This window comes from Diabrotica virgifera, chromosome 1, assembly GCF_917563875.1.
Source record: "Diabrotica virgifera virgifera chromosome 1, PGI_DIABVI_V3a".
In the NCBI taxonomy this organism is placed as follows: domain Eukaryota; kingdom Metazoa; phylum Arthropoda; class Insecta; order Coleoptera; family Chrysomelidae; genus Diabrotica; species Diabrotica virgifera.
The window spans coordinates 122,922,017-122,935,605 of NC_065443.1; the positions used below are offsets into that span (position 1 = coordinate 122,922,017).

The 13,589-nt window shown below is 31.8% G+C and overlaps 1 protein-coding gene across 1 annotated transcript in view; it reads left to right on the plus strand.

Moving 5' to 3' along the window:
* LOC114333772 (ATP-binding cassette sub-family C member 4-like) overlaps positions 1 to 13,589 on the plus strand; it is a 50,809-nt gene that overhangs the window by 13,658 nt on the left and 23,562 nt on the right. The window contains exons 3-6 of the mRNA XM_050644071.1: positions 3,002 to 3,432; positions 7,042 to 7,198; positions 9,104 to 9,306; positions 11,403 to 11,781. Of these exons, the coding sequence (XP_050500028.1) occupies positions 3,002 to 3,432; positions 7,042 to 7,198; positions 9,104 to 9,306; positions 11,403 to 11,781 (1,170 nt within the window). The remainder of the gene's footprint in view (positions 1 to 3,001; positions 3,433 to 7,041; positions 7,199 to 9,103; positions 9,307 to 11,402; positions 11,782 to 13,589) is intronic.

A 13,589-nucleotide genomic window follows, 5' to 3' on the forward strand; every position in this document is an offset into this window, starting at 1 on the left:
TCAAAATACATTGTACTGCTGTCAGAAAATAGAAAAAAAGGTTTATTTCACACATAAACATTTCTTTTCGCTTAAATTAAATCACAAACAGCCTCCCTCCTACCTATTGGCAGTTTGAACTTTTAATTTAAGCTAAAAGCAATGTTTATTTGCAAAATAAACATTTTTTTCTATTTTCTGACAGCAATAGAATGTATTTTGAGTTAAATAAATTACATGCATTCTTCTTCTTGCGTCAATTAATTTAATTCAAAATTTTTTTTGGCCTCCCTGTATAAATAATGATATTAATGTTTATAATACTGAATAGAGCATTGAACGCCTTTGTAAATGAGCTACAACACGAACCCATATTCCTATTTAAAAAAAATAATTACGTCATCACGCTCGGATGGATGACGTCACTAGTTTGAAATATATGCCAAGAAATTTAATTTAAAAATAAAAATCGACCTGTTTCGGGATTTTTCTCTAAAATCGTCCATTTTAGAGAAAATGAATTTATTCCATAATTTAGCCCCTCTCTGTATATCAGGAGACCGGCGACAATCTAACCAATAATTTAGCAATAATTAAAATGTTAATTAAAAAATTTCGGTCGAAATAATAACCAGAAAGATTATGATACACCAGAATAACTATGATTTTCATATAAAAAAGCACTATACCTATTCAACGTACCTTACAGGATTGAAATTGGACCATTTGAGCGGTCTCAGGAATGTTATAAAGAAACAATTTTTTGGCTTATAAACAAATAGAACCCCTCAGAAAATATTAGATTAAATTAAATTAAGTTAACGCTGTTGAAAAGAGCACGGCTTCTGTGTCCTTTTCGAAGAAAAACAAATTGAATTGCGAGGAGTGATTCCAGGTATAACCGGTCAAATTTGACCGGCATTTGCGACAGAGTTATAAACAACAGGATTTTAATCTTTGAACCATTAGATACCTTTTAATTCCGGTCCTCTTTGTACATACAAATTTTCATACCTTCAAGACACTCATAACAAAAAAGATTTATGTCACTGTCACCAAATTATTTAATTATTGATAAATAATTACTTCCCTCAAATTTTAGTTGAAAATTAAAGATTTTGTTTGGAAAACCCGAATTTTCCGAAGAAAATTTCCGTCGAAGGAAATTGGAATAAATTATCAATGTGCAGAATTAAATTACTGTCAATTTTTATGTGAGTGTTTTGGTTTAAAGTTAAAATTTTCGGAGTTATAGAGAATAAAAAAAAAAGATTTCGGAGTGCTAATTTGTTTATAAACAAAATAGCACACTTTCTGTGGACTTTGCACAGCTATATTACTAATATAGGAAATCTTAAGATTTGATTTCAGCATGTCCAGCAATAAAATAGCTGGTAATTAATTTTCCTTGTTTTTTACTAATTTTCCCAGATTATTACCTCACATCTTTCATTGAGTTGATGATTCATGTTGTGGACATTCTCAATTATTATATTTCTAATTTAATACTATTCTATCTAATTCCTCAAAACAAGCAAATTTCAATTAAACCCAGCTATATTATAATACCTTTTGATTTAGTTTTCCTTGCAAGAAATAAACAAAACACATCTAAACTAAACCTAACCTCGCTTTTGGCCATTCATTCATCTCCGTGTCAAATAATTTCGACAGTCGCCATATTGAAAGCGACTTGTTTTTGGTCGAAATTTGATTTAGAATCAGGGCCCAGATGTGGGTTTTTCGAAGAATGCTGAAGGTCTCTTGGACGGGCGGATGTAATTTCGGCCGGAAAAGGGGCAGGTACTAAAAGCCGGTAGGTAAATTCGGCCGGAGGTTTTAAGTTGCTTCCTTATCTCATAGGTATTTTCGGCCGCAAATCAAATAAAATAACAGAATGCTTAATATTAAAATATTTCTTTATTTCAATAAAATTATTACATCAACTTATTTCTATAACTTAAGTTCTCAACAGGGTGTCTAAGTTTTATTTACTTCTTATTCGTTTTGAACCGAAATTTTGCTAATTTAAAAAAATTAATATATTATATATTACACAGTACAATTTTCAAAGGAGGAAGACCTAACGCTTCGTCAAAACCTAACTTTCGGGTATTAGAGTGTAGAGTACCCCAGGAGTGTAATTACCAATATTTTAATCTCATCGTAAACATCAACCCCTCGGCCGAAATTACCCCTGTCATAAACGGTACCCCTTGATTTATGCAGGTAGGCCAAGGGATTACCGGCCGAAATTACGCCCGCCGTCTTGGACAGAGCACGTGACCAACAACGAGGTACTGAGAAGAATGGGGATTGAGAGAGAACTCCTAAATATTGTAAAAAACAGAAAAGCAAGTTGTCTAGGACATATTCACAGAGGAGAAAATATTACAACTTTTTACGACTCAAAATGGACGGGAAAGTGGAAGGAAGAAGGGGTCCAGGAAGAAGAAAATGCTCCTGGCTGAAGAATGTAAGAGACTGGACAGGCATGGGCACACATTCGATACTAAGAATAGTACAAAATAGATAGCAATTTGCTGTAGTTATAGCCAACCTTTAGTAATGGAGAAGGCAGCTTAAGAAGAAGACAATGAAAGGAGAGAAAATCTGGAAGTAGTAGAAATGGATTATCTAATAAGAGCGTGTCTAGACACGATGTAAATGCTTTAATGGTAACCATTACTTTTTTTAATGGCCTTGGCGTAGCCAATTGACCAGACTATTTTGTAATTTGTATTCACAGATCTACAATCAGTGTTAGTTAGTAGTGAGTGTAAATTAAAAGTATATAATTGAGTTGTTTTGACTGTTATTGTTTTTTTCTTTTTTTTTTTCATTTTTTATTATCTATTTTTAGTTGATTCTTTTTTTAAATTTTGTTTTTTAATTGCGTTATAATATTTTTTTGATGGAGTATATAATTTGCATATATATTTTTTTCAACATATGTTTATATTTTACACAACTTCAATGTATCAAGTAGGACCTACCTAATGAAAGTTTTGATATGTTTCAGTACTTTTGAACCAGATGCTCTTTCCAGTCTAATATCTTACTTTAGCGAAGGACAAACCAAAATAACCAGGAATGATGCGTACTATTACCTGGCCATCGTCCTATTTTTTAACTATATGATAACACTAATATACGACAATATGCTCGTATATTTCTCAATTATAGGAATCCAAATACGAACAGCATTTTCGTCATTTCTCTACAGAAAAGCTCTAAAACTTTCACCGACTGCTTTGACCGAGATATCTGTTGGAAATATAGTGACGTTAATAACAAAAGATGTGCAGACATTTGAAAGGGGAATGTGGACTCTCAACACCGTGGTGGTTGGGATAGCTCACTGTTCAGTAGTGACATATCTGCTGTATCGCAGAATTGGTATAACAACGTTTGCGGGGATTGTGTTATATTTTCTAATCATACCTGTACAAAGTAAGTAGTGGAAGTTTTCAAAAATTATATATTATTTATCTGATTACACTGGCCTGCGTCATCTTTGAGGTCCTTTTATAGGTGATCTTTTTTATTTTATGTATGCTGAATTTGAGTGTAATAGCCCAGTAAATGAACGAGAAATACGGCGATACCGTGTAATTTTCAGGGGCAACTCCGAATTGTATGAAAATTTGAAATTAGGTTCAACTTATCCTCGACTTCAAAGTTGAATTTATGCCGTTGGTTGCTTTTACTTGGGGGGTGACAGTCACCCCTACTCGGGGGTGAAAAAACACGTGTTTAAAGTAAGCACGGAAATGGATAAATTGACTGATTATAAGCAACTTTCGTTCTATAGAGTTTTTTATGTAAGTCGATACTTGTCGAGTTATTTGCGATTGAAAATGTTTATTTTCGACAAAAAAAACTACGTTTTCAGTCGGTTTTTCGCAAACTCAAAAAGTAAATAATTTATCGAAAAAAATATTTTTAGTAAAAATGTAGATTAGAAAAAATAAAAAGAACTGTGTATTCGTGAAGTCTTTAGATCCAGCAAAATCAAATTTGTAGCTCATGGAAAATACGTTTTTATTCATCAAATTCCAAATCGAATATTTCATCGTGAAATAATACCAAAAAATTAAGTTCTTTTTGGGAAACCCTCATTAAAACTTTTTTAAAGTGTTTAAAAAAAACTTTATTTTAATTATTGTTCATAAACGTTTCTAGCATTAAGAATAAGCGAGTTACGCTCAAAATAAAGTTGAGCCCTTTTTTTGGTAAAAAAAATCATGAAAATATCCCCGTGTTTAGCTCCCCAATTGAAATTAATCGTTACCGCTTTACAAACACTTTACTTTACTCATCTATTTTTTATATGATCTGTCAGTTTCACCGGTTTAAAGAAGCTTATTTTTGAGTTATAGTTAAAAGGGTTGAACGAGTCACGAATCACGAGTGTATGCAGCCATATCTTAACCAATTTTTGTCTTACAGAAAAACAAAATGAAACTAGTATATTTATATGGTGTATTCCATGAATTACTCCAATAAACAACAATATAATTTGCAATTTACTTTCGTCCTTCATATTTTGCACAGTAAAATATTCGTTGTCGTGATAATCTAATAGGGTCGTATATTCGTGGAATGGGGTATAACAGCAAAACCTACATTTTTACTCTTAGAGATTTTTCATATCACTAATACTTTCTAAGTTATTTTGAAAAAAGGAAATTTTTTCAAAATTTTTAATAACATTTTTGTTACTATAAAACCAATTTTTTTCAAAAATAAGCACTTCAAACCGGTCAAAAAGCTTTAGCGATTAATTTGATTTATAGTCCTAAATAGAGGGAGATTTTCACGATTTTTTTTACCAAAGAAAGGGGCCAACTTTTTTTCAGCGTTACTAATTTATTTTTGATGCTAGTAAGTATTGTAAAAATAAAAATAAAGCTTTAATTCTTTAAAAGATGTTAATAAGTTTTTCCCGATAATTGCTTAATTTTTCGGTGATTTCACGTTAAAATATTCGATTTAGAATTAGACGAATAAGAACGTATTTTTCATGAGCTATAACTTTGCTTTTACTCCTTTATTGGAAGTTTTTTGCGAGAAATATATTTCTAGTAAAATTTATTTTACTTTTTTTATATATTTTTAGTAAAAATTTTAGTCAACTGACTACTAACATTTCGATTTGTCGTTAATACGGAACTCGAACTAATTAGGTACCTCCTAAATATGATATTATTGGTTTAAACTTGTGGCTTTTGAAATATCCAGTTTTTGGATGGTAAAATGGTTTAAGATTATATCATAATATGTATATAACATAAAATTTACCTTATATGTATATAACATAAAGTCTTATTAGTACAAGTCAATTACAAATTTCACTGAAATTATTCAGGAAATATTATTTTATCACTCGTACTTAAAACTTCTATAGTAAATTTACAATCAAGATGGAGTAGAAATAAACAAACCAAGACACGTTAAATGAAACTAGGAGCACTCCCGAATCATAATTTACAATGTATAAACTTTGGAAATCATGATTTGGGATTTACAATGTATATACAAGGTGTCTGCGTAACTTGGAACCATATGGGAAACTTTTTTAATATAAATTTTACGAAAAAAAGTCATTCTTTATAAAGTGCTTTGCATAGTCTGAAACCTAAGATGCAATCATCAGATATCAAATTTTGTCAACAGTATACGAGGTATGTCAAAAAATATGAATTTCGCTCAAGAGCAAACTACCTTTAAATTTCAAAATATCAAAAAATTTTATTATGAAAAGTTATTTGTAATTAATAACCATATTCAAATATGCAATAACAGCCTTCTACTTGAAAAAAAAATTCTGAAATTTTCCTAAATTACCGATTCCGAACGTCATTTTTATTTATTAGACATGTAATAACTCTTTTATTAATAATTTTAGGAAAAAAAGTTATTCTTCATAAAAATCTGTGCGTGATCTAAACCTCAAGATGCAACCATAAGTTATCCAAGTTTGTTAATTTTATACGAGGTGTGTCAAATAATATGAATTTAGAAAGAATTTAGAAAGAATTCTTGGATAACTTGGATAACTGATGGTTGCATCTTGAGGTTTAGACCACGCACAGATTTTTATGAATAACTTTTTTTCCTAAAATTATTAATAAAAGAGTTATTACATGTCTAATAAATAAAAATGATGTTCGGAATCGGTAATTTAGGAAAATTTCAGAATTTTTTTTTTCAGGTAGAAGGCTGTTATTGCATATTTGAATATGCTTATTAATTACAAATATCTTTTTATAATAAAATTTTTTGATATTTTGAAATATAAAGGTAGTTTGCTCTCGAGCGAAATTCATATTTTTTGACATACCTCGTATACTGTTGACAAAATTTGATATCTGATGATTGCATCTTAGGTTTTAGACTATGCAGAACACTTTATAAAGAATGACATTTTTTCGTAAAATTGATATTAAAAAAGTTTCCCATATGGTTCCAAGTTACGCAGACACCCTGTATGTACATTGTAAATAACGATTCGAGAGTGCTCCTAGTCGCATTTAACGTGTCTGGGTTTGTTTCATTTTGATTTTAAATTTAGTATAGTACGTTATATTTCATGTCACTATCAGAAATTATACCAACTCCATTCCCAGCATTTTTCCACCCATCTTGTTTCATTTCCGTTTTTTCCGTCACAGAAAAAACATTATTAATTGTTTTATAGTTTTAATACTATAAATACTCTCTTCTTTGGTTCAGTGGTAAGAGAACCTACCGTTGGATCCAAGGGTTGTAAGTTCGAATCCCAGCTGGGTAGGAAATTTTTCATTTATTAAAAATTAATACATGAAAATAATGTCCACCCTTGTGGGATCGGTCCTCACCGGAGAGACCGCAGGCATTCGGATACAATTAGCGTCTCTTTGTAAAGACAATGAAGTCGACTTTAGTAACAAGACATTTACTCAACATATACACACTACACATTACACTATATGATTGCAAAATCAACTGCATCATGTCGGTAGCCATTAGTGGTCGAGGCATTTAAGCTAAATTAAAAAAATACTCTAAATGTTTTAGTGTACTTGGGAAACATATTGAAAAAATTCAGAATACAAACGAACAGATATACTGACCAACGTTTGCAAATCTTTCAAGAAGCACTCTCTGTTATAAAAATTATCAAAATGTATACATGGGAAGACTACTTTTTAGGAAAAGTTGACACTGCTCGCAAGTAAGTAAATGCATTTTTATTTAACCAATAGGGGCGTGCATATAGATTTTCACTTCGGAAAAAATCAAACAAGATAGAACTTTTGTTTAATAAACAACATATCAAAAACTTTTATTCGAGAAGTGGGTGCTTCATTTTTTATTAAACAAATGGACTGCGAAATTAGATGTTTTTTTAAATAACTCCGAAAATATAAATTTTAGAAAAAAAACTAACTTGACCATTGAAAAATTCAGAAAATCTTACAAAAAAAAACCCTGTATAAAGATTTTTCTAAAATTGAATCTGTAGCTTCTATAATTTTTTATTTATAGCACTAAAGTCACCCTTCTTACAAACATTGGCGCACTGTAAACTAGCGTACGGAGAAGTACAGGGTTGAGTTATTTTAACGTAATTCTTTAACTAATCGATTAAATGAAATTTTACAAATTGGACATGAAAGAAGAATAATTAAGCAGATATCTTATGGTTATAATAAAAAGAAAGAAAATATATGGTTATAAGTACGGTGTTGGCGGAAAGTAAGACTTACATGAATTTTGTTTAAAAATGATTTAAAAATATGTAACTAATACAATTTTTCTTATAAAACTCTCAATTTTGCAAAACTTACCTTTCAAACATCTTTCTAGACGACGATTCATTCAAAAAAAATCTCAAAAATGTATTTCAAATGATACGACGCACGTCTCAAAAAATGTAATTTTTGAAAACTCCGTAGTTTTACGGATTTACCCCCACTTTAAGATGCTATTATTCAAGTTTGAACAGATTTATTACAGTTTTATAGGTACTTTATTAAAGCTTAGGATGTAATCTTTAAAATTTACTAAATTATTTTACTTTGGATATGAAATAAACTATTTCTTTTTGAGAAAATTAAGAAAGATAACAAAAATATAACACAAAAATCGAAAATTACCAGCTAAAAAAATGTTTATACAATGTGATCAAAACTTTTTTCTGTAAAACTTACCTAAAATACATTTAATAATAAGCTTCAACAATAATAAATGTTCAACAAAAAAAAATTTTAGCTCTTATACAGTATGTCTGCGTAACTTTAGGCTAATTTTTAATTTAACTAATTAGAATATTGTGAATAATAAAGGCACTTAGCTCTTAAGAAAAATTCATATTTTTTACATACCTCGTATAAAGTTGAAAAAGTTTGATATAAGATGGTTGTATCTTAGATTGTAAACCAGTTAGAGCATCTGATGAAGAATAACTTATACCGGTATAATACTTACTCCGGTACTTTACTCTTTAACGAAATTCATATTTTTGACATAACTCGTATAAACTTGATAAAATTTGATATCTGATGGTTGAGTTTTAGGTTTTTGACTATTCAGAGCATTTTATGAAGAATAACTTTTTTTCGTAAAATTGATAATAAAAAAGGTTTCCATGTGGTTTCTACCTACGCGGACATATTGTATAAGAGCTTGCGTATAAATTTTTCAATTTGTAATTATTCGGGTTCAGCATAATCAAAAACCAAATAGAAATATATTTAAATCAAAGTAAAACGATGAATTCAACGATATTTTTAAAATTATTCATATAAAAAAATTGTTATTGTGTAAACAATTAATAAACAATTAGCGGCCAAATCTTCGAGTAGAATTTTTTACTATAACATGTATATAAACTAACAAAAAAAGTTTTAAAAAAATATAAGATATATATAGACGGTTTTATTTTATTCAATTCGAGTCTCTTTCCGTCATCTAACACGTGTTTCTAGGTTTATCGTTAGATATCAAAGACGCTTGTAAGAAGACTGAACTAATTATATTGAAATATTATACCAACGTATGCTTTTAGTGCCCTCTAACGAGGAAAGATGAAGTGTGTCGATATGTTCACGAAATGTTCACAACTTACAATTTTTAGGTTAGAAATTAAAAAAATGCTCAGTCTGCTCTACATGAGAATCGCAGTGGAAACTAGTGGACTGTTGGTATCAAAACTGGGATTCTATTTATTAGTAATGACATATATTTGGGTGAATGATGAAGCAGAAGCCACCACTGTCTTTTTTATAATGTCTAACTACGGAACGATTAGTTACACATTGGGGATTTTAATACCAGATGGTAAGTGATTAATTTGTCATTATCATCAACATCAACAACAGTTATGCCATCCATCGTTGGACATAAACCTCCCTTAGGGGTGTCCATTCATGTCTCTTCGATGTTTTTTGCATCCATTCGTGCTCAGCCATTCGCTTGATGTTATCTGCCCACCTGGTTTGAGGTCTTCCTCTACTTCTTTTACTTGCCTTGGTCACCATTCAAGAATTTGCTTCATCCAACAGTTTTCTTCCCTTCTTCCAATGCGTTCTGCCTAATTTAATTTTAACATGGCAATCTTCTGGATCACATCTTTTACTTTGTCTCATTGGATTTGCGATCACTGAACTTAAAGTTCACACTCTAAACTGGAGCTGGATATTAGTGACACTCAATATGGGTTCCGCAATGGTATGGGTACCAGAGAGGCATTATTCTCCTTCAACGTGCTGACACAAAGATGTTTGGATGTTAACCGTACCCTTTACGTCTGTTTTATAGACTACAATAAAGCGTTTGATAAAGTAAAACATGATCGACTCATGGAAATTCTGAAAACTAAAAACCTAGATGAAAGAGATTTAAGACTAACAACACACCTCTATTACAATCAGCGAGCAATAGTAAGGATTGAAAAAGAAACATCTGAAGAAATGGAAATAAAGAGAGGAGTCCGGCAAGGCTTCATACTATCACCTCTATTATTTAACGCTTATTCTGAAGAGGTAATGCGAGAAATTCTGGAAGATATAACAGTCGGCATAAGAGTAAATGGAGTCTTAGTTAACAACATCAGATATGCAGATGATACAGTAATAATAGCCGATAGTTTACAAGACCTGCAAAGACTCATGAGTAAAATAGTAAGGTGTAGTAGGGAGTACGGACTCTCTCTCAATATCAAAAAGACGAAGTTTATAAAAATTAGCAAAAATAATCATAATACTAACGAAATCTTGACAGTAGAGGGCCAGTAGCTCGAAAGAGTCAAAAAGTACACTTACCTAGGAACACTTATAACAGAAAATAATGACTACACTGCGGAAATCAAAGTCAGAATCGAAAAAGCACGTTTTAATATTATGAAAATGAAAAAGGTCCTATGTCGCAAAGATTTAACATTAGCTCTTAAAGTACGCCTAACAAAATGTTACGTATACAGTGTACTATACTATGGAGTGGAATCATGGACGTTAAATATAGAGACAATGAGATGACTTAACGCCTTTGAAATGTGGACCTATAGAAGAATTATGAGGGTTTCCTGGGTAGATAGAGTTACGAACAACGAAGTACTAAGAAGAATACGTAAAGAGAAGGAAGTCGAACTTACAATTAAAGAAAGAAAACTACAGTATCTCGGACATGTGATGCGGGGCGAGAAGTATAGCATCCTGCGACTCATAACGCAAGGAAAGATAGATGGCAGAACAAGCATCGGAAGAAGACGAATTTCATGGCTAAAGAACCTGCGATAATGTTTTGGGTGCAGCTCAAAACAACAATTTAGAGCTACTGCCTCAAAAATTAAAATAGCTATGATGATTGCCAACCTCCATAGCGGAGATGGCACCTGAAGAAGAAGAAGCTTAAAGTTGAGCATCGTTCGTTGCATAGCTCTCTAAATCACTTGAAGTTCTCTCTCTTTTCTCAGTAAACTATTTTACAGTATCTGGAGACTATGGTCCGAATCAGTCATTAAAACAATGTTATCCGCATAGCGAATGTTATTTACTCTCTGACAATTTATCCTGATTCCTTCTGAAGCTTGCGATAAAGCCTTCGCGATAAACAGTATCGGTGCTAGCACGCAACCCTGTCTCACACCTCGTTGTATTTTAATTGGCCTTTCAATTGATTTCGCCTATATGACTACATAGATATAATTCGAACTAGGAAGTTATTGCAACAAAATTTAGTAATCGATTCATTTTACAGGAAGTTCAATCTCGGTATTAAAGTTTAATTTGTGATTGAGCATTGATTCCGGAAACAACTTTTTGTTGAAATTTTTGAAATTGTTCTGGTGTTTCTTCTGAGTTATAGAAAAAAAAATTGTAATTCGAAAAAGAAAAATAATATTTTTATCTTTTGTAAAATGTTCCTTAACTTTATAGGTATTACGACTACTTATGAATTTTTATCAACAACAACCAGGTTAAACTCAGTTCTACAAGCAAAGGAGTTGCCTATACCCAAAATAAAGGACAAAACTTCTAGGCCTACCATACATATAAAAGATGCTTCAATTTCGTTAGGCAAAGAAAATATCTTGAACAACATTACCCTCAAAGTTACACCAGGACTTACATTGGTGACTGGGCAAGTAGGATCAGGTAAAAGTTCGTTACTAAAACTGATGTTGCAAAGTTATCCATTAAATACTGGTGACGTAAGTGTAGAAGGTAGAATATCATATGCTTCACAAGATCCTTGGCTGTTTCCATCTTCTGTGAAGCAAAATATTTTGTTTGGAGAAGATCTAGATCCGAAAAGGTAAATGTGTTTTCTTAGGAGATTTTAAATAATAAATGTTGACAAAATGAGTGCTTCAGTAAATTTTTGTTTGTATAAATCATCAGAATGTTTGTAAATTTACATTCATTCATGTCATCTATTTATAGCGGGCTGTGTGTGTCTCTGCTGCTGTTGTGACTCTTTTCCATTTCTTCCTGTCCTTGCACTGAACTTTCCGGTCTTTAACATTCATTGTTCTTATATCTTCTATATTATCTCCAGTCATCTTCTAGGCCTTTTTAGGTTTTCTTTCAAATTTCATAAGGCTATTTTCCTCTTTCTTGTTAATCGTCGTTGTTTCCATCCCATATGTCCCAACATGTCTTATATAGGTTCATCTTTGTTCTCTTACTTAGAGTCTTGATCTTTTCAGATTTCTATTCATGCCATGTTTTTTTGTCGTTCAGAATTCTTTTCTCTGTGCTCTCTTTTTCGGTTTTCCCTATTGTTTTTTATGGTTTAATGTTTATGGTTTTGTTATGGTAATTTATGGTTCTTGTTGTTATTAGATATTTCTGAGTTGTTGCGTCGTCCTTCCCTATCGTTATGTATTTTGTTTTGTACTGGTTTATCATAGTCTTTGCTGTGATGACTAGATCTTCTGCATAAATATGCTATTACTTGATGTTGATGTGTAATAACTGTTTTTGTATGCAAAGTTTGTCCTCCTTATTATTGCTCCCAATACCAGATTAAACAGTGTTGGGGAGATAGAGTCATTTTGTTATGAAAATAGTAAAATAAAATATCTATCTTCGCCCCGTTCCGGAGAAGTCTCCATAAGCTGACGTACTCATACTCGTAGCTTATCACATTTCAATCAAGTGTGATTACAATCAAGCATCGACGCCGTCGACGCTACCGCTCACTGCCTCTTTACTACAGAGCGCGTCCACTTCGGCAGAGTTCCAATTCACTCCATTGCATATCTGCCGTTTGAGTTCTTCCCGGTTCAGTACACCTAGAGGAACTGCTTTCATGATTCTCCTTCCTCGTCTTAAATACACTCTTGGTAGCCATCACTCCTTGATTCCGTTGGAGAGGTGGTACGTAGGGAGGTTGTGCCGATATGTAAACGCGTTAGATCCTCTGCTGTTGATCTGCCGAACGCCGGGCTGCAGGCATCATATCGTTACAAGTTGTTCCATTGAACCTGATATTTCTTGCGGTGTTCTTTAGGCTCACTGTTAGAATATGCTCACTGTCTTAATTTTCATCTTAATTTCATCATTTTCGTCCGATTAATTTTATCAAAAACGCTTTTGAAATCTATAAAATATAAGTGCATGTCTCTGTTGTATTTTCTAGGTTTTGAATTATTTGCTCCACTGTATGTATGGAAGTTTCCATTCTCAATTTTAGAAATATTCGAATGTTTTAAAAATGAATGACAAAAATGTAATTGAATAACAGGGCAAGAAAAGTATTTTTGAAGAGTGTAAAAGTTAATTCCTAGCTGTGCGCTTTCGGCTTATAAAGCCATCTTCAGAGCTACGATAAATAGTTTCAAAATACCACTATGAAGAGAGAGGCATCCATATATGGTTGAAAAAGAGGTTGTATCTTATGCAGTTTGTTATTAGTATAAAAAGGGTTTAAAAAATTTGTTTAAAAAACATCCATAACGGCACAAAGGAGTATCACACAAAAAAAACAAGTTAAAAAAGTTTTATCATGGTAAGGTTTTTAACCTTAACATCTGAAGCGTACGATGGTAGGATGCAGAAGGATTTTTTCATTAAAATTTTTTTAACGAAAGAGAGTTTATGAAGAAAGAATCCAAAAAG